This window comes from Sciurus carolinensis, chromosome 16 (assembly GCF_902686445.1).
Source record: "Sciurus carolinensis chromosome 16, mSciCar1.2, whole genome shotgun sequence".
NCBI classification, from domain to species: Eukaryota; Metazoa; Chordata; class Mammalia; order Rodentia; family Sciuridae; genus Sciurus; species Sciurus carolinensis.
Window position 1 is genome coordinate 59468920 of NC_062228.1, and position 21338 is coordinate 59490257.

The 21338-nt window shown below is 60.1% G+C and overlaps 1 protein-coding gene across 3 annotated transcripts in view; it reads left to right on the forward strand.

Moving 5' to 3' along the window:
* The window catches only part of LOC124967296 (sialic acid-binding Ig-like lectin 9), a 76136-nt gene that overhangs the window by 35141 nt on the left and 19657 nt on the right, over positions 1-21338 (forward strand). The window contains exons 2-5 of one of the 3 annotated variants that reach the window (XR_007105506.1): positions 715-993; positions 1559-3559; positions 3886-3972; positions 4214-4411. Coding sequence is in view for 2 of the 3 variants with exons in the window: in XM_047529441.1 (XP_047385397.1) it covers positions 715-993 (279 nt within the window). In the remaining variant the exon portion in view is untranslated. Of the gene's footprint in view, positions 1-714; positions 994-1558; positions 3560-3885; positions 3973-4213; positions 4412-11996; positions 12021-21338 lie in introns of those variants that run through there. The other 2 variants (XM_047529441.1, XM_047529440.1) reach the window with 2 other exon arrangements.

The following is a 21338-nucleotide window of genomic DNA, read 5'->3' on the forward strand; positions in this document are numbered from 1 at the left end:
ATTCCCAGGAGCCCAGGAGCCCTCTGCCTCCCGGATGCTGGGGCTGCTGCTTCCCTGCTGTGGACAGTCAAGTGGGCCTTTGGAGATGATCCATTCGGGGTTTTCTTTCATGTCCCTAAGCTTCACTCAGGGATTCCCCGGGGACTTCCCCTGAGGTGCAAGGCTAAGGATTCAAGATTTAGGCTGGATGCATCGAGGTCCGTGACAGTGCAGGAGGGTCTCTGCGTGCTGGTGCCCTGTAGCTTCTCCTACCCTGAAGTTGCACCTGGAACTGTCTCTGGCTACTGGTACCATTCAGGGGGCAACACAGACTACGACTCTCCAGTGGCCACAAATGACCCCGCTCGGAGTGTGCAGGAGGAGACCCAGGGCCGCTTCCTCCTCCTGGGGAACCCAACAAGCAAGGACTGCTCCCTGAGCATCAGAGACGCACGGAACAGCGACAACAGGGTCATACTTCTTCTGGATGGAGAAAGGAAATGTGAAGTGGAATTACTGTGCAAACCAGGTCTCAGTGAACGTCACAGGTAAGGCTCCAGATCCAGGGCAGCCTCAGGGAGGTCACCAGCAGGGGCAGGGCTGGGGGGACCCTGCCCTGGGGAGGTGGGACAAGCAACAGGGACTCGGGGAGCAGCTGGATCACAGCCTGAGCTTCTCTCAGGGCCACACCTCCCGCCCTCCCTCCTGACCCTCCTGTCCCCCTCTGCTCGCCAGCCCTGACCCACAGCCCCGACATCCTCCTCCCGGAAACCCTGGAGTCTGGCCGTCCCAGCAACCTGACCTGCTCTGTGCCCTGGGCCTGTGAGCAGGGGACACCCCCCACCTTCTCCTGGGAGGGGACCTCTGTGTCCTCCCTGGGCGCCAGCATCACCCACTCCTCGGTGCTCACGCTCACCCCTCGGCCCCAGGACCACGGCACCAACCTCACCTGTCGGGTGACGTTCCCTGCAGCTGGTGTGACCACAGAGAGAACCATCCAGCTCAATGTCACCTGTGAGTGATGGGCCAGGACACCTGTGATCTCATTCGAGGTGTGAGGGTCCAGGGAAGACAACTTGGGTCCCAGGGCTAGTGGACACCTGTGGCCATGTCCCAGGGACCTGTTGAGTCATGGACATGGAAGGGCACAGGCCCTGTCCCTCTGTGTGTCTGTGGTTTCCGAGATGAGGGTGTGGAGTGCTGGTTTATCTCACCCTAAATCCACCTAAAAGGGGAACAAGCCCTGTGTTCCTGTCCAGATGCTGCAGGGAACCCTCAGGCAGGGTCTCCCCAGGAGCTGGCCCAGGTAGGGAGGAGCCTCGCTGGGCTGGGGGAGCAGGGCCTCTTCAGCTCAGGGCAGGGCTGGGTCCCCCTCATCCTGGACACACCTGGTGACAGAGTCCCCTGTTGGGGAACCCAGTGACCCCTCCCCACCCACACCTCATGGCTGCCTTGAGCTCCTGTTCCCACCCTCCCTAGCTACCTGGCTACCAGCACCTGCCCTCACCACCACAGGGACAGGGTGACATTCACACAGCAGAACTGGGCTTCCCAGCCTCCTCTTTTTATTCCCCAACAGCTCTGACCTGACCCCTGTGGGAGGAGACGCACTCACAGGGCACTCACAGAACCCACCAGCTGTCTGTCCCCGGCTCAGGCCCCTCCCACAAGAGGCCATGTCCACTCAGGCTGAGCTGAGCCTTGGTTGGTCCACTTGAGGACTTCTCTGGATGTCGGTAGCACTCAGGGTCCTCGTTCCTGGTGATGGTGGTGACCCACTGTATGGGCAGGAGGACCTGACTCTGTGGAGCCTTCTGCCACCTGCAGCCCTGGCCCTGATTTCATTCAGGTGACAGGAGTGTGCCACGGACAGTCCTGACCCTCCTCATGGCAGTGAGCTCAGTAACTCAGGGACCCCAGCAGGAAGTGGGGGCTTCAGGACGGGGACAGGGTATTGCCCGTAGCCATGGGGAGCTGGCCATCCAGGACCATGGTGGGGAGGGGTCCCGGGGCTTGGGCCTGGTGAGACGCTGGGTCACTGACCTGGACTAACCCGTGACAGCGTCTCCACGCTCCATGCCCCTCGCTGGCCTCCCTGGCCTCGCTGCCCTCTTCCTGCGGGACCTCACTCTGAGGGAGGAGACCAGGGCCTTCAGCAGGGAACAGGAAATATGTCTGGGTCATTAGTTCTTCTCAATCTGAGAAGTATGACCAGGTGTTTGTCCCCCGAGAGTGGACAAAACACCTTCCCACAAGCAAGGGGTGTGTGAGCATTGCCAGCAGGCCAGGGTGGGGAGAACCTGGTGACGGGTTGTGTTTCTGGAGTGGGGATTGAACCCAGGGCTCAGGACCTACTCAGCCCCAGCGACACCCTCCACACCTGGAGGGACACTTTGGGTCTTGGCCAGTCTTTGGTGGGATTTCGGGTCTCTGTGTACTTCTAAAATGGACGTCCGCACGTGTCTATTGAGACAGAACCCACGCAGCTCACACCCAGCCCAACCACTGTGCACAAGAGTGTGGGTGTTGCCCACGGGCAGGGATGCATGCCCCCAACCACGTGTGGTTCCAGATGCTCTCCTCGCCCGAGGAGGAACCCCCGCCCAGGAGGCACGTCTTCTCCTCTGGCCGACCCGGACCTGTTCATCTCCGGGACTTTGCCCTCTGGATGCTGCACAGAAGTGGAATCACACTAGCGGCCTCGGTGTCTGGCCTCTTCACCAAAGAGAGATTTTCAGGTCCCTCCTGTGACTTAGAGGAGGACTCAGTGACCGGCTGCCGGGAAGCTTGGTGCACAAGGGTTCCTTGGAGCAGGGTCTCCGGGCTCCTTTGGCCCTTCCTTCCGAGTGGAACCACCAAGGCTCCGGGACTCGGGTGAGGTTTCTCAGCAGGTGCAGCGGCCCCACGCCCCCCGCTCAGCACACTCTGAACTCCGCCAGCCTCCTACCTGCCTCCCGAATCCCCCACACTCTTGCCAACACTGGTATTTTCCTTTGTGCAAAGACTGTGCTCTGCTCGGGGAGAGCAGGGGACGCGCACTGCAGCTCTGATTGCCCGAGGTACCGAGAAGGGTGTTGGGAAGAGTTTCGCGTAGGTCTTGGTCGTTTGTGGGTCTTCTTCAGAGGGGGTGCTCTCGAGTCCCTGCCCGGCTTCAGCCTGGGTTGCTTGGGTCTTGGTCACTGGAGCCCTAGGAGGGTTTGGCACATGGCTGACCGGGTGATGGGCAGCTCTGTGCTCCAAGTGTGTGAGTTGTCTTTCACTTTCTTGATGGTGTCAGTCGATGAGCAAGAGTCATCATTTCCATGATGAGAAGGTTTCGTTTCCTCTGTCCAACAGCTGGGCAGGCAGGGCACGGGGTGGGAGGCCAGGGCTGATGCTCCACACTGGGGGTGAAGGAAACCCAGAGGAGCCACATCCATGGCCTCGTGTGTGGGGCTCTGGGTTGGGGTTTAGCAGGTGAACCTGGCCTCGTCCACTTTTCTGCAGGGAATTTGAGGCCCGTGGCCCAGGAGGTCCTGGGGGCCATCGGGGTGCTGGCTGTCAAGATGGTGCTCCTCGGCCTCTGCCTGGTCTTGCTCAGGTCAGTGCTGCCCAGGGATGAAGAGGAGGCCGGGGCAGGGCAGGCGTGTGACGCTGAATCCCAGAGTCCCAGCAGTGGGACCCGAAGGGTCAAGAGCACCAACGCCAGGCAGGGGCTGAGCGGGGCCGAGGGCACTGCCTGGGCCCCAGGCCATCGCCGTCTGTCCACAGTTCTGGCCCGACGTCGGGGACGCGGGTCTCATCAAGGAGGTCCTCAGGCCACCTCTGCCTCCTCAGTCACCTCCAGCCCCTGACAGGGCACAGGGCAGGGACCACTGCCCAGTGTTCCCAAGCTGCCCTGCTGAAGGCCCTGGTCTCCTCCCTCAGAGTGAGGTCCTGCAGGAAGAGGGCAGCAAGGCCAGGGAGGCCAGCGAGGGGCGTGGAGCGTGGAGACGCTGTCACGGGTTCGTCCAGGTCAGTGACCCAGCGTCTCACCAGGCCCAAGCCCCGGGACCCCTCCCCGCCATGGTCCTGGATGGCCAGCTCCCATGGCCTCGGGCAACACCCTGTCCCCGTCCTGAAGCCCCCACTTCCTGCTGGGGTCCCTGTGGCTCCTGGCTGGGGCCCCGTCTCTACAGCACAGCCAGGTGTGGCTCCCGACCTCAGCCCTCTGCCCCCTGGTGCCTCATCACCACTGGCCTTCCTTCCTCCTAAGCCTGGCCTCCCTGCTGTCCGTCCATCCTGACCCTGGTCGTTCCTGGTCCTCCTCTCCCCTGCTCCCTGGATCTGCCTCAGCTCCTGCCACCTGTGCCCAACACCAGCCTCCATCCTGGGCCCACGTCCTCCATGACTTGATCAGCTGTGTGTCCCCTCCATGGACGGTGACAGGGGCACACGGAGAGCCTGGACCAGAGGGCCTCCTATGTCCATGCCCGGGACTCCCTTCCAGCGCCGTCCTCTCCCTGCCTCTGGAGACTCACCTCACCCTCTGGGCCAGGCTGCTGGCACCTGGGACTTCACAGGTGCAGACCCTGCTCCTGACAGGCAGCTCCACCCCTTCCTGCCTCTGCAAGTCCTGGTCATCCTTCAGCTGCATCTAGTCTGGCTCGTGTGTGTGTGTGTGTGTGTGTGTGTGTGTGTATCTGTGTGTGTGTATGTGTGGTGTGTGTGTGTGTGTGTGTATGTGTGTGTGTGAGTATGTGTGTGTATGTGTGTGTGTGTGTGTGTTGTGTGTGTATGTGTGTGTGTGTGTTGTGTGTGTTTGTGTGTGTGTGTGTGTATATGTGAGTGTGTGTGTGTGTTGTGTGTGGTTCCTGTGAGGTTTTGTGGGGTAGCGTTCACACTGCTCATGGGCCTGGGTAACAGGTTGAGCTCCACCTGCCCCAGGGTTTCCGTGGAGGCTGAGCACACTGGCATCCCAACCTGCCCCCAGCAGCTGTCCTTCTAGAGGTGGCAGCAACAGAAACAAAGAGAGAGATCTAGTAAGGTGGGCACGTTGGTACTGATGCGTGTTTGTGGGAGGCCGTGCAGGGAGAGGAGCTGGTGGGTGGGAGCCGGCTCTGCTGCCGAGGCCTGTGGGGTGGTGTTGGGGCAAAGACGGCCGTGGGCGAGGAAGCAGGCCAGTGTTCTGAGGAAGGGACCCGGGACGGGGGACAGGGAGCAGGGGCTGCCCCGGCTGGGAGGCAGAGGCCACCTCTGTGCTCTGTGACGTGACTGGAGCAGAGGAGGCGGGAGGTGCCCTGCAGGCCGAGGCCAGGACCCAGGGCCTGTGAGGACAGCAGGGCCCGGGACACCTTGACTCTAGCAGGACCCCTGGGCTGCCCTGGTCAGTATGGGCCAGAGCGGGTCCTGCTGCAACAGCAAAGGGAAGGGGCCACTGCAGCCTCCTATGAGGAGCTGAGGGAGGCGGGCCAGGCAGGGGCGTGGGGGGTTCACTGGGGCAGCACGGGAAGGTCCAGCAGATGCTGTCATTGGGCGAGAAGGGAGGTGACTTGGCAGAGTGCTTCCCTGAGCCACCGAGGGGTGCGGCCTGGCCCACAGAGGAGCAGGGCTATGGGAGGAGGTGGGTTCTGAGACGCATCCTGGCCCGGGAGGGATGCAGAAGGGAGCCGTCCACACCCGGGGACAGAGGACAGAATCCAGCCCATGGATGTCACAGTGTGTCGCTGGGGAACAGCAGGTCACCCAGGCAGGGGGGAGAGGAAGCACAGTCGCCATGGTGACCTCCTCGGCAGCAGCGCTGTGTGACAGCTCTCATCATTTATGCGGATGCCTTTGACATTTTCAAGAAATGCTTCCAGCTTCATGAGGCCCAATTGACAAATAAAACTGATAGAGACTCCCGTCCGACGTGGCTTCTGTGAACCTCGGCCTCTGTGCTTTCTGATGTCACCGTGACTGATGTTACTATTTATGGACAATAGCAGTCGTCTGCTGGCCGCGGTCAGCACTGAGCTTGGACACACCGCACGTGGCGTGTGATCCAGGGACGCGCCTGAGCTGCCTCGGCAGCACCCGCCCCTCTGGGCGTCCAGCTGCACATCTGTGCTCGTGCACAGCCTGCCTTGGACCCGCCGCGTCTGCCGGGTGTGCCTGGGGTGGAGCACCGCGAGGGCCTCTCCTCCAGCGTGGGAACACGCCGCACGTGCTGCTGACTGGTCCCCGGCGCCCCAGCCCAGGGCTCCTTCCAACAACCGCAGCCCTGCCCCTCGGACAGCCTCTCGCCTGCCGCCCCCAGCCCTGGCCACCACCCTGCCCTCTTGCATCTGAGTGTGAGTTTGTCACATCACATGTACAAGGACACATGGGATGATTGTCCTCCTATTTCTGGCTTATTTCACTTAACACCACGTCATCCAAGCTTGTGCCTGTTTTTGAAAATGGCAGGTTTCCTTCCTTTCCGAGGCTGTATAGGATCATGCTGAGTGTGTGTGTGCCTGTGTGTGCCTGTGTGTGTGAGTATGTGTGTGTTTGCATGAGCATGTGTGTACATATCTGTGCACATGTACACGTGTATAGGTGTGTGCATGTTTGTCCTGTATGCGTGTGCAGGCATGCAAGTGTGCATGTTTGTGCATGTGTGTGCCTGTATGTTTGTGTGTGCATGCATGTGTGTGCACATGTATGTCAGTGTACATGTGTGTATGTTGATGTGCATGCACGTGTGTGCACATGTGCCTCTCTGCACGTGTGTGCGATTGTGTGTGTGTGTTTGTGTGTGTGTGTGCCTGTGCTTCACTTCTCCGCAAACGCCCGCCCACTGGTGGCCATCCAGGCTGGTTCCGTGCCTCGGCTATGGTGGACAGTGCAGCGATGGAGGTGGGGCGCGGGCGTCTCTGATACGCTGGTTCCTTCGCTGTGGCCCTTGACCCCCAGCAGTGGGACTGAATGCTGCGGTGGCTCCAGCCTCAGCGCTGGCACTGTGCCCTGCACCACGACAGATCTCCTGAGTGACACTGCCACAGAGAGGCTGCTCCCTCCGTGTCTGCACCTACACTGGGCTCTTTCTTTCTGACACTGGCTGTCCTAGCAGGGGTGTGGGGACAACGTGCCATGTGCCTTTGATTTGCATTTTCCTGAGGATCAGTGACGTGGACTGCTTAAACACGTCTGCAGTTCCCCTGAATCCTCTTCAGTGCAATGTCTTCAGTCTGTCCATCTTGAACAGGTGGTTTCTGGCTGGAGCCTCTGTGTTCCTTGTGTACTTTGGATGTTAAGCCCTGATCCAAGATGTGTGCACGTTCCTCCGTATGTGACCCTCCCCTTCCCTGCTCGTCACCTGCCTGGTCACTTCCTTGGTGGTGCAGAGACTCCTCACTGTGCTGCAAGCCCATCTCTCCTCTTCAGTTTTTGTCCGTGCTTTTGGGGTCACCCAGGAAACAATCCCACCGCCAGGGCCAAGGCACAGAGCTGTCCCCGTGCTTCCTCTGGTGGTGTTCACAGCTCAGGCCTCCCGTTGGGCCTTTCCTCTGTCTGATGACCTTCTTCATGTGCAGGATCCTGAGTGTCAGCACTTTGAGTGGAGCGTTGGGGAAGGTGTGGAGACCTCACTGGAGAGAGTTCAGGAACTCCTGGAGGGAGGGAGCGGTGTGGGAGTGCAAGGCATCCTTGGAGAAGTTTGGTTGGAAGCGGGACAGAAATGGCTCTGGGAATGGAGGGCTTTGCTTGGCTTCTTCTCCACAACCTCCAGAGCAGCCCATTGGTCTGAGATGGCGAGGGGCCCAATTCCCACCTGTCTCTGCAGAGCTCAGGTGGGGTCCGCTCTTGCTTGACCCAGGCTGTCAGCCTGGACCCCTGAGTTCTGCACCCAGTCTCTGCCTCTGGGTGCAAGGCCTCCTCCCCACCATGTGTGCCTCATCTCCCACAGAGAGACCCTGGAGACTGGGTTAGGAACACTGGACAATCCTGATGACCCCACTACTCACGGTCCCTCCCTGAGTCACGGCTGCACACCCCTCACCTAGGAGGGTGACATCTACAGATTCAGTGGTCAAGGCCTGGGACTCTTGGGAGGCTCCCTCAGCCCACAGCCCTGTCCTGTGACCATCTGTCCCTGAGGAGGCCCCGTCTGTCCCCTGAGCTTGGTCCTGCTCATCACCTTGTCTGGGTTCTTCCTACCCCAACACACCAGTGGGCTCTTGGTGTGCACCTCGTGCTGAGGAAGAGGGACCCACTGTGCTGGAGGGCACATTCCAGGGGACAGGAAAAGTGACACGAGAGGAAACACCTGGACTAGGGTATCTTGTCTCCAGAACAGACCAAGGAAGACACTGGGGGCTGGGCTGTGGCTCAGTGTGGCTCAGGAGGGTAGCCTAACACGGGTGGGACATGGGGTTCAGTCCTCAAGGAAGGACTTGGAAACCAGGCCAACCACAAAGAGACCAAGGAGCAAAGCAGGTCCCCACGTGACTGAAACACGGTCACTCCAGGAGGAAGAACCACACGGCTGCATTGACACAATGGGGAGAGCACTCGGCACGTTTCTCCAGGATGTACAAATGGTGGCTGAGCACGTGGGCACACGCAGCAGCAGCTGTCACCAGGGAAATGCCACCCAATCCTCCCATGGAGCGTCACACTGCCCCTGTTAGATGTGTGCCCCAGAAAGACACAACGAGAGACACTGCTGCCCATTCTGAGGGTTCCCGTTCTAAAAATGGGAAATGCACGTGAGGAGGAGGACGTGGGGACCTGGAGGGCTTGTGCCCTGCTGCTGAGGAGCAGGAAGGGAGCAGCCACACGGAGAGCAGCGTGGGTTCCTCAAAAGAAGCCACAGTGGATGCCATCGTCCAGCGGGTTCACCTCTGGCCACACACCGAGGCCCCACACAATCTGCGTCCTCCACGGTCAGCCCAGCAGCCCTCACAACAGCTAAGGAGGAAGCAGCTCAAGTGTCCATCAACCAGCGCATGGACAGACCCGACCTAGACCTGCAGAGGAGGGCGGCTCAGCTCGCACCTCAGCTGGGTGCACCCTGCATGCAGGACGCCAGTCACAGAGGACAAGCACCGTCCTCCTCTGAGGTGGGGCGCCTGGAGCGGGAGAGTCACAGACAAAGGAGCAGCGGTGTTTCCCGGGCAGGGCCAGGAAAGGCGCCTCTCATGGGCACAGAGCTCCAGGTCCTGGGGAGAGGGAAGCATCCTGGGATCACGGTGTGGATGGATGACCCCGTGTCACCTCCTGGTGCACCTACAGTGATCTTGCAGCCTGTTTCCCTGTGTGTTTTACCGTAAGAGTAAAGAGGGGCGGGCGCGTGGCCAGCTGCCTCACTGGAGGAGAAAATGCAGCGGCCAGTCACCGCAGGAAACCCTGCTCCACAGTCTTCGCCTTGTGAAGCTCCAGAGGCAGCCAGGTGTGTGCAGTGCCATTCCACGGGAGAAAGGAGGGACAGCGGAGCAGGAAGGGAACGAAGGGATCGAGTCATGCTGTGCATCTCCATGAAAACAGCACCTGAATTCCACGTTCATGGGCATCAACAAGATTCCCCTTGAAAGAACAGGAAGTGGACAGAAGCCCAGGGGGGAGAGGGAGGGCTCAGGGGAGGAGGAGAGGGAGGGACACAGCACTGGGAACTGAAATGGAGCCGACAGCCTCCTGCACAGACCACCGTGTGCAGGTGAACCCCGCTCTCAGGCACAACCGTGACGCACTAACACACACCTCACAAAGGAAAGAAGAAAGGTAAAAAGGAAGTGATTTTAAGACCACCCTGACCACACCCAATGTGAAGGGGATCTGGGGCAAGCAGAGCTCACTGAGGCGTCAGTGGGGAAACCAGAGGTCCCACCACGCTGGGGAGGAGTCTGGACCTGTCACCTGAACGTGAACTCACACTCGCCACGGGATCAGGAGAACTGCTCCTAAGTCCTTACCCGAGTGAAGTGTGAACTCACCTCCACACAAACAGTGGCAGGTCCATGTGTTTTGTGTTTCCAGCAGCTTCCTTTCATAGTCACAGAGCCTGACCACTGGTGTCACCTGGTGTCACTGTCACCTGGAGGATGTGTAGAAGAGGCGTCCATGGGAGTGCGGGGACTGGTCCATGATGACAGGAGCAGGCATGGACACATGACCAAGCCGCCATGACGCTGGAACACGTGCAGCCAGGAAGTGAAACCAGATTGGAGCCCTGGCCGGACGAGGAGGAGGCCACTCCAGCTGGGCCACGTCACCTTGTGCGTGTGATCCACCGGGGCTGTCTGAAAACCTGACGTCCCTCGAGGATCCTTACCACTGAGGTGCAGACTAATGTGGAAATGCCAGTGTGCGTGACAGCACGTCCCCAAATCACCCAGTGCATGCCCAGCAGGCAGCACTCTTGGGAGAAGCTCCTTCTGGCTGGTTGAGAAGCCCTGCTCCCTGTCTGTGCCACCTGAGGACACAGCAGGTCGCTGTCCTAGATGCCGGGCACAGCTCTGTGCTCACCTTGTTAAACACACCCATCATGCTACCAACACACCTGGCTGACTCACCGGCAACCACAGCTCTGGAGCCGGCAGCCTGAGGCTCCTGTGTGGGGCGTCCCAGGTGGGGACCCCGAGGGCCGGCCTCTTGTAGTCTCTCAGCAGTGCAGAGAGCTCCCTGCGGGTTTGCAGAGAGGCTGAATGGCTGGCTGGTGTTGCCCTCTGCCTCTCTTCTGTCCAGACCAGACCCCACAGAGTCCCTCCTGCAGGACCCACCACTCCACGGGACGAGTCGAGGCTGGCTCTAGGTGCAGGCGGAGTTGGCTAGGTCCTGGAGTGCACAGTGGTACACAGAAAAGCCCCTCATGGTGGGAGGACTCAGACCCCGCCAAAGTCACATGCTTCCAGTGTCCCCAGGGTCCTGGTCCCATCCTAAGTGTCCCAGGGAGGCGCCAAGATGGGGGCAGGGCAAGGCCTCTTCTCTCCTCCACTCCTCTCTGGACAGGCCTTGGGGTCTCCGGCTGTGGGCTTTCTGGCCTCTCAGCACAGAGGAGAAGGACTGCAGTGGGTGCGTCTAGGTTCCTCTTCTGTCAGTCACCCAGGTCCCGCCCCTCCCCAGCTTCCCCTCCGCCTGCTCTCTCTGCTCTGCACATTCCCAGGAGCCCAGGAGCCCTCTGCCTCCCGGATGCTGTGGCTGTGGCTGTCCCTGCTGTGGGCAGTGGAGTACGCCTGTGGAGAGGGGACGTGGAGAGCGCGCCATGACGCCCCTCGGACTCCCCGGGGGTGCAGTGCTAAGGATCTGAGCTATAGGCTGGATGCATTGCCGTCCGTGACGGTACAGCAGGGTCTGTGTGTGCTGGTGCCCTGCAACTTCTCCTACCCCAACTCAGGGCCTGGCAATGTCTCTGGCTACTGGTTCCATGAATGGGCTGATACAGACCACGACTCTCCAGTGGCCACAAAAGACCCTGCTTGGAGTGTGCAGGAGGAGACCCAGGGCCGCTTCCTCCTCCTCGGGAACCCAACAACCAAGGACTGCTCCCTGAGCATCAGAGACGCACGGAACAGCGACACCGGGTTGTACTTCTTCCGGATGAAGAGAGGAAATGTGAAGTGGAATTACTGTGCAAGCCAGGTCTCAGTGAACGTCATAGGTAAGGCTCCAGATCCAGGGCAGCCTCAGGGAGGTCACCAGCAGGGGCAGGGCTGGGGGGACGCTGCCCTGGGGAGGTGGGACAAGCAACAGGGACTCGGGGAGCAGCTGGATCCGAGCCTGAGCTTCTCTCAGGGCCACACCTCCTGCCCTCCCTCCTGACCCTCCTGTCCCCCTCTGCTCACCAGCCCTGACCCACAGCCCCGACATCCTCCTCCCTGGGACCCTGGAGTCCGGCCGTCCCAGCAACCTGACCTGCTCTGTGCCCTGGGCCTGTGAGCAGGGGACGTCCCCCACCTTCTCCTGGGAGGGGACCTCTGTGTCCTCCCTGGGCGCCAGCATCACCCACTCCTCGGTGCTCACACTCATCCCGCGGCCCCAGGACCACGGCACCAACCTCACCTGTCGGGTGACGTTCCCTGCAGCTGGTGTGACCACAGAGAGAACCATCCAGCTCAATGTCACCTGTGAGTGATGGGCCAGGACACCTGTGTCCCTTCGAGTGTGAGGGTCCAGGGAAGACAACTTGGGTCCCAGGGCTGTGGACACCTGTGGCCATGTCCCAGGGACCTGTTGAGTCATGGATATGGAAGGGCACAGGCCCTGTCCCTCTGTGTGTCTGTGGTTTCCGAGATGAGGGTGTGGAGTGCTGGTTTATCTCACCCTAAATCCACCTAAAAGGGGAACAAGCCCTGTGTGTCTGTCCCAGATGCTGCAGGGAACCCTCAGGCAGGGTCTCCCCAGGAGCTGGCCCAGGTAGGGAGGAGCCTCGCTGGGGCTAGGGGAGCAGGACCTCTTCAGCTCAGGGCAGGGCTGGGTCCCCCTCATCCTGGACACACCTGGTGACAGAGTCCCCTGTTGGGGAACCCAGTGACCCCTCCCCACCCACACCTCATGGCTGCCTTGAGCTCCTGTCCCCACCCTCCCTAGCTACCTGGCTACCAGCACATGCCCCTCACCACCACAGGGACAGGGTGACATTCACACAGCAGAACTGGGCTTCCCAGCCTCCTCTTTTTATTCCCCAACAGCTCTGACCTGACCCCTGTGGGAGGAGACGCACTCACAGGACACTCACAGAACCCACCAGCTGTCTGTCCCTGGCTCAGGCCCCTCCCACAAGAGGCCATGTCCACTCAGGCTGAGCTGAGCCTTGGTTGGTCCACTTGAGGACTTCTCTGGATGTCGGTAGCACTCAGGGTCCTCGTTCCTGGTGATGGTGGTGACCCACTGTATGGGCAGGAGGACCTGACTCTGTGGAGCCTTCTGCCACCTGCAGCCCTGGCCCTGATTTCATTCAGGTGACAGGAGTGTGCCACGGACAGTCCTGACCCTCCTCATGGCAGTGAGCTCAGTAACTGAACAGGAAACGTGTCTGGGTCATTAGTTCTTCTCAATCTGAGAAGTATGACCAGGTGTTTGTCCCCCGAGAGTGGACAAAACACCTTCCCACAAGCAAGGGGTGTGTGAGCATTGCCAGCAGGCCAGGGTGGGGAGAACCTGGTGACGGGTTGTGTTTCTGGAGTGGGGATTGAACCCAGGGCTCAGGACCTACTCAGCCCCAGCGACACCCTCCACGCCTGAAGGGACCCTTTGGGTCTTGGCCAGCCTTTGGTGGGATTTCGGGTCTCTGTGTACGTCTAAAATGGACGTCTGTATGTGTCTATTGAGACACAACCCACGCAGCTCACACCCAGCCCAACCACTGTGCACAAGAGTGTGGGTGTTGCCCACGGGCAGGGATGCACGCCCCCAACCACGTGTGGTTCCAGACGCTCTCCTCGCCCGAGGAGGAACCCCCGCCCAGGAGGCACGTCTTCTCCTCTGGCCGACCCCGACCTGCTCATCTCCGGGACTTTGTCCTCTGGATGCTGCAGAGAAGTGGAATCACACTGGCGGCCTCGGTGTCTGGCCCCTTTGACCAAAGAGAGATTTTCAGGTCCCTCCTGTGACTTAGAGGAGCACTCAGTGACTGGCTGCCGGGAAGCTTGGTGCACAAGGGTTCCTTGGAGCAGGGTCTCCGGGCTCCTTTGGCTTTTCCTCCAAGTGGAACCACCAAGGCTCCGGGACTCGGGTGAGGTTTCTCAGCAGGTGCAGCGGCCCCACGCCCCACCCCGCTCAGCACACTCTGAACTCCGCCAGCCTCCTATACGCCTCCCGAATCCCCCACACTTGCCAACACTGGTATTTTCCTTTGTGCAAAGACTGTGCTCTGCTCCGGGTGAGCAGGGGACGCGCGCTGCAGCTCTGATTGCCCGAGGTGCCGAGAAGGGTGTTGGGAAGAGTTTCGCGTAGGTCTTGGTCGTTTGTGGGTCTTCTTCAGAGGGGGTGCTCTCGAGACCCTGCCCCGCTGCAGCCTGGGTTGCTTGGGTCTTGGTCACTGGAGCCCTAGGAGGGTTTGGCACATGGCCGACCGTGGCCCCAGCCCCGTGATGGGCAGCTCTGTGCTCCAAGTGTGTGAGTTGTCTTTCACTTTCTTGATCGCGTCAGTCGATGAGCAAGAGTCATCATTTCCATGATGAGAAGGTTACGTTTCCTCTGTCCAACAGCTGGGCAGGCAGGGCACGGGGTGGGAGGCCAGGGATGTCCCCACACTGGGGATGAAGGAAACCCGGAGGAGCCACATCCATGGCCTCGTGTGTGGGGGTCTGGGTTGGGGTTTAGCAGGTGACCTGGCCTCCTCCACTTTTCTGCAGGGAAGTCGAGGCCCGTGGCCCAGGAGGTCCTGGGGGCCATCGGGGTGCTGGCTGTCAAGATGGAGCTCCTCGGCCTCTGCCTGGTCTTGCTCAGGTCAGTGCTGCCCAGGGATGAAGAGGAGGCCGGGGCAGGGCAGGCGTGTGACGCTGAATCCCAGAGTCCCAGCAGTGGGACCCGAAGGGTCAGGAGCACCAACGCCAGGCAGGGGCTGAGTGGGGCCGAGGGCACTGCCTGGGCCCCGGGCCATCGCCGTCTGTCCCCAGTTCTGGCCCGACGTCGGGGACGCGGGTCTCATCAAGGAGGTCCTCAGGCCACCTCTGCCTCCTCAGTCACCTCCAGCCCCTGACAGGGCACAGGGCAGGGACCACTGCCCAGTGTTCCCAAGCTGCCCTGCTGAAGGCCCTGGTCTCCTCCCTCAGAGTGAGGTCCTGCAGGAAGAGGGCAGCGAGGCCAGGGAGGCCAGCGAGGGGCGTGGAGCGTGGAGACACTGTCACGGGTTAGTCCAGGTCAGTGACCCAGCGTCTCACCAGGCCCAAGCCCCGGGACCCCTCCCCGCCATGGTCCTGGATGGCCAGCTCCCCATGGCCTCGGGCAACACCCTGTCCCCGTCCTGAAGCCCCCACTTCCTGCTGGGGTCCCTGTGGCTTCTGGCTGGGGCCCCGTCTCTACAGCACAGCCAGGTGTGGCTCCCGACCTCAGCCCTCTGCCCCCTGGTGCCTCATCACCACTGGCCTTCTTTCCTCCTAAGCCTGGCCTCCCTGCTGTCCGTCCATCCTGACCCTGGTCGTCCTGGTCCTCCTCTCCCCTGCTCCCTGGATCTGCCTCAGCTCCTGCCACCTGTGCCCAACACCAGCCTCCATCCTGGGCCCACGTCCTCCACGACTTGATCAGCTGTGTGTCCCCTCCATGGATGGTGACAGGGGCACATGGAGAGCCTGGACCAGAGGGCCTCCATGTCCCTGCCTGGGACTCCCTTCCAGCGCCGTCCTCTCCCTGCCTCTGGAGACTCACCTCACCCTCTGGGCCAGGCTGCTGGCACCTGGGACTTCACAGGTGCAGACCCTGCTCCTGACAGGCAGCTCCACCCCTTCCTGCCTCTGCAAGTCCTGGTCATCCTTCAGCTGCATCTAGTCTGGCTCGTGTGTGTGTGTGTGTGTGTGTGTGTGTGTGTGTGTGTCTGTGTGTGTGTGTTGTGTGTGTATGTGTGTGTATATGTGTGTGTTGTGTGTATGTGTATGTGTATGTGTGTGTGTGTGTGTGTATGTGTGTGTATGTGTGTGTGTGTTGTGCGTGTGTGTGTATGTGTGTGTGTATGTGTATGTGTGTGTGTGTGTGTTGTGCGTGTGTGTGTATGTGTATGTGTGTGTGTGTGTGTGTATGTGTGTGTATGTGTGTGTGTGTTGTGCGTGTGTGTGTATGTGTGTGTGTATGTGTATGTGTGTGTGTGTATGTGTGTGTATGTGTGTGTGTGTGTTGTGTGTGTGTATGTGTGTGTTGCGTGTGGTTCCTGTGAGGTTTTGTGGGGTAGTGTTCACACTGCTCATGGGCCTGGGTAACAGGTTGAGCTCCACCTGCCCCAGGGTTTCCGTGGAGGCTGAGCACACTGGCATCCCAACCTGCCCCCAGCAGCTGTCCTTCTAGAGGTGGCAGCAACAGAAACAAAGAGAGAGATCTAGTAAGGTGGGCACGTTGGTACTGATGTGTGTTTGTGGGAGGCCGTGCAGGGAGAGGAGCTGGTGGCTGGGAGCCGGCTCTTCTGCCGAGGCCTGTGGGGTGGTGCTGGGGCAAAGACGGCCGTGGGCGAGGAAGCAGGCCTGTGTTCTGAGGAAGGGACCCGGGACGGGGGACAGGGAGCGGGGCTGCCCCGGCTGGGAGGCAGAGCTCACCTTTGTGCTCTGTGACATGACTGGAGCAGAGGAGGCGGGAGGTGCCCTGCAGGCCGAGGCCAGGACCCAGGGCCTGTGAGGACAGCAGGGCCCAGGACACCTTGACTCTAGCAGGACCCCTGGGCTGCCCTGGTCAGCATGGGCCAGAGCGGGTCCTGCTGCAACAGCAAAGGGAAGGGGCCACTGTGTCCTATGGGGAGCTGAGGGAGGCGGGCCAGGCAGGGGCGTGGGGGGTTCACTGGGGAGCACAGGAAGGTCCAGCAAATGCTGTCAGTGGGCGAGAAGGGCGGGGTCTTGGCAGAGTCCCTGAGCCACCGAGGGGTGCGGCCTGGCCCACAGAGGAGCAGGGCTGTGGGAGGAGGTGGGTTCTGAGACGCATCCTGGCCCGGGAGGGATGCAGAAGGGAGCCGTCCACACCCTGGGACAGAGGACAGAATCCAGCCCATGGATGTCACAGTGTGTCGCTGGGAAACAGCAGGTCACCCAGGCAGGGGGAGAGGAAGCACAGTCGCCATGGTGACCTCCTCGGCAGCAGCGCTGTGTGACAGCTCTCATCATTTATGCGGATGCCTTTGACATTTTCAAGAAATGCTTCCAGCTTCATGAGGCCCAATTGACAAATAAAACTGATAGAGACTCCCGTCCGACGTGGCTTCTGTGAACCTTGGCCTCTGTGCTTTCTGATGTCACCGTCACTGATGTTACTATTTATGGACAATAGCAGTCGTCTGCTGGCCGCGGTCAGCACTGAGCTTGGACACACCGCACGTGGCGTGTGATCCAGGGACGCGCCTGAGTTGCCTCGGCAGCACCCGCCCCTCTGGGCGTCCAGCTGCACATCTGTGCTCGTGCACAGCCTGCCTTGGACCCGCCGCGTCTGCCGGGTGTGCCTGGGGTGGAGCACCGCGAGGGCCTCTCCTCCAGCGTGGGAACACGCCGCACGTGCTGCTGACTGGTCCCCGGGCACCCCAGCCCAGGGCTCCTTCCAACAACGGCAGCCCTGCCCCTCGGAGCAGCCTCTCGCCTGCCACCCCCAGTCCTGGCCACCACCCTGCCCTCTTGCATCTGAGTGTGAATTTGTCACATCACATGTACAAGGACACATGGGATGATTGGCTCCTATTTCTGGCTTATTTCACTTAACACCACGTCATCCAAGCTTGTGCCCGTTTTGAAATTGGCAGGTTTCCTTCCTTTCTGAGGCTGTATAGGATCATGCTGAGTGTCGTGTGCCTGTGTGTGAGTATGTGTGTGTTTGCATGAGCATGTGTGTACATATCTGTGCACATGTACACGTGTATAGGTGTGTGCATGTTTGTCCTGTGTGCGTGTGCAGGCATGCAAGTGTGCATGTTTGTGCATGTGTGTGCCTGTATGTTTGTGTGTGCGTGCCTGTGCTTCACTTCTCCGCAAACGCCCGCCCACTGGTGGCATCCAGGCTGGTTCCGTGCCTCGGCTATGGTGGACAGTGCAGCGATGGAGGTGGGGCGCGGGCGTCTCTGACACGCTGGTTCCTTTGCTGTGGCCCTTGACCCCCAGCAGTGGGACTGAATGCTGCGGTGGCTCCAGTCTCAGTGCTGGCGCTGTGCCCTGCACCACGACGGCTCTCCTGAGTGACACTGCCACAGACAGGCTCCTCCCTCCGTGTCTGCACCTACACTGGGCTCTTTCTTTCTGACACTGGCTGTCCTAGCAGGGGTGTGGGGACAACGCGCCGTGCCTTTGATTTGCATTTTCCTGAGGATCAGTGACGTGGACTGCTTAAACGCGTCTGCAGTTCCCCTGAATCCTCTTCAGTGAAATGTCTTCAGTTTGTCCATCTTGAACAGGTGGTTTCTGGCTGAAGCCTCTGTGTTCCTTGTGTACTTTGGATGTTAAGCCCTGATCCAAGATGTGTGCACGTTCCTCCGTATGTGACCCTCCCCTTCCCTCCTCGTCACCTGCCTGGTCACTTCCTTGGTGGTGCAGAGACTCCTCACTGTGCTGCAAGCCCATCTCTCCTCTTCAGTTTTTGTCCGTGCTTTTGGGGTCACCCAGGAAACGATCCCACCGCCAGGGCCAAGGCACAGAGCTGTCCCCGCGCTTCCTCTGGTGGTGTTCACAGCTCAGGCCTCCCGTTGGGCCTTTCCTCTGTCTGATGCCCTTCTTCATGTGCAGGATCCTGAGTGTCAGCACTTTGAGTGGAGCGTTGGGGAAGGTGTGGAGACCTCACTGGAGAGAGTTCAGGAACTCCTGGAGGGAGGGAGCAGCGTGGGAGTACAAGGCATCCTTGGAGAAGTTTGGTTGGAAGCGGGACAGAAATGGCTCTGGGAACGGAGGTCTTTGCTTGGCTCCTTCTCCACAACTCCAGAGCAGCCCATTGGTCTGAGATGGCCAGGGGCCCAATTCCCACGTGTCTCTGCAGAGTTCGGGTGGGGTCCACTCTTGCTTGACCCAGGCTGTCAGCCTGGACACCTGAGTGCTGCACCCAGTCTCTGCCTCTGGGTGCATGGCCTCCTCCCCACCATGTGTGCCTCATCTCCCACAGAGAGACCCTGGAGACTGGGTTAGGAACACTGGACGATCCTGATGACCCCACTACTCACGGTCCCTCCCTGAGTCACGGCTGCACACCCCTCACCTAGCAGGGTGACATCTACAGATTCAGTGGCCAAGGTCTGGGACTCTTGGGAGGCTCCCTCAACCCACAGTCCTGTCCTGTGATCATCTGCCCCTGAGAAGGTCCCGTCTGTCCCCTGAGCTTGGCCCTGCTCGTCACCTTGACTGGATTCTTCCTGCCACAACACACCAGTGGGCTCTTGGTGTGCACCTCGTGCTGAGGAAGAGGGACCCGCTGTGCTGGAGAGCACATTCCAGGGGACAGGAAAAGTGACACGAGAGGAAACACCTGGACTAGTGTGTCTTGTGTCCAGAACAGACCAAGGAAGACACTGGGGGCTGGGCTGTGGCTCAGTGTGGCTCAGGAGGGTAGCCTAACCCATGTGGAAGGACTTGGAAACCAAGCCACCTGCAAAGAGTCCAAGGAGCAAAGCAGGTCCCCACGTGACTGAAACACGGTCACTCCAGGAGGAAGCACCACACGGCTGCATTGACACAATGGGGAGAGCACTCGGCAAGTTTCTCCAGGATGTACAAATGGTGGCTGAGCACGTGGGCACACGCAGCAGCAGCTGTCACCAGGGAAATGCCACCCAATCCTCCCATGGAGTGTCACACTGCCCCTGTTAGATGTGTGCCCCAGAAAGACACAACGAGAGACGCTGCTGCCCATTCCGAGGGTTCCTGTTCTAAAAATGGGAAATGCAAGTGAGGAGGAGGACGTGGGGACCCGGAGGGCTTGTGCCCTGCTGCTGAGGAGCAGGAAGGGAGCAGCCACAGGGAGAGCAGCGTGGGTTCCTCAAAAGAAGCCACAGCGGATGCCATCGCCCAGCGGGTCCACCTCTGGCCACACACCGAGACCCCACACAATCTGTGTCCTCCACGGTCAGCCCAGCAGCCCTCACAACAGCTAAGGAGGAAGCAGCTCAAGTGTCCATCAACCAGCACAGGGACAGACCCGCCCTAGACCTGCAGAGGAGGGCGGCTCAGCTCACGCCTCAGCTGGGTGCACCCTGCATGCAGGACGCCAGTCACAGAGGACAAGCACCGTCCTCCTCTGAGGTGGGGCACCTGGAGCGGGAGAGTCACAGACAAAGGAGCAGCGGTGTTTCCCGGGCAGGGCCAGGAAAGGCGCCTCTCATGGGCACAGAGCTCCAGGTCCTGGGGAGAGGGAAGCATCCTGGGATCACGGTGTGGATGGATGACCCCGTGTCACCTCCTGGTGCACCTACAGTGATCTCGCAGCCTGTTTCCCTGTGTGTTTTACCATAAGAATAAAGAGGGGCGGGCGCGTGGCCAGCCGCCTCACTGGAGGAGAAAATGCAGCTGCCAGTCACCGCAGGAAACCCTGCTCCACAGTCTTCGCCTTGTGAAGCTGCAGACGCAGCCAGGTGTGTGCAGTGCCATTCCACGGGAAAAAAGGAGGGACAGCGGAGCAGGAAGGGAACGAAGGAATCGAGTCATGCTGTGCATCTCCATGAAAACAGCACCTGAATTCCACGTTCATGGGCATCAACAAGATTCCCCTTGAAAGAACAGGAAGTGGACAGAAGCCCAGGGGGGAGAGGGAGGGCTCAGGGGAGGAGGAGAGGGAGGGACACAGCACTGGGAACTGAAATGGAGCCGACAGCCCTCCTGCACAGACCACCGTGTGCAGGTGAACCCCGCTCTCAGGCACAACCGTGACGCACTAACACACACCTCACAAAGGAAAGAAGAGAGGTTAAAAAGGAAGTGATTTTAGACCACCCTGACCACACCCAATGTGAAGGGGATCTGAGGCAAGCAGAGCTCACTGAGGCGACAGTGGGGAAACCAGAGGTCCCACCACGCTGGGGAGGAGTCTGGACCTGTCACCTGAAGGTGAACTCACACTCGCCACGGGATCAGGAGAACTACTCCTAAGTCCTAACCTGAGTGAAGTGTGAACTCACCTCCACACAAACAGTGGCAGGTCCATGTGTTTTGTGTTTCCAGCAGCTTCCTTTCATAGTCAGCAGAGCCTGACCACTGGTGTCACCTGGTGTCACTGTCACCTGGAGGATGTGTAGAAGAGGCGTCCATGGGAGTGTGGGGGCTGGTCCGTGATGACAGGAGCAGGCGTGGACACATGGCCAAGCCGCCATGACGCTGGAACACATGCTGCCAGGAAGTGAAGCCAGATTGGAGCCCCGGCTGGGCGAGGAGGAGGCCACGCCAGCCGGGCCATGTCACCTTGTTCATGTGATCCACCAGGGCTGTCTGAAAACCTGACGTCCCATGAGGCCCCTTACCACTAAGGTGCAGACTAATGTGGAAGTGCCAGTGTGCGTGACAGCACGTCCCCAAATCACCCAGTGCACGCCCAACAGGCAGCACTCTTGAGAGAAGCTCCTTCTTGCTGGTTGAGAAGCCCTGTTCCCTGTCTGTGCCACCTGAGGACACAGCAGGTCCCTGTCCTAGATGCCGGGCACAGCTCTGTGCTCACCTTGTTAAACACACCCATCATGCTACCAAGACACCTGGTGACTCACTGGCACCCACAGCTCTGGAGCCGGCAGCCTGAGGCTCCTGTGTGGGGCGTCCCAGGTGGGGACCCCAAGGGCCGGCCTCTTGTAGTCTCTC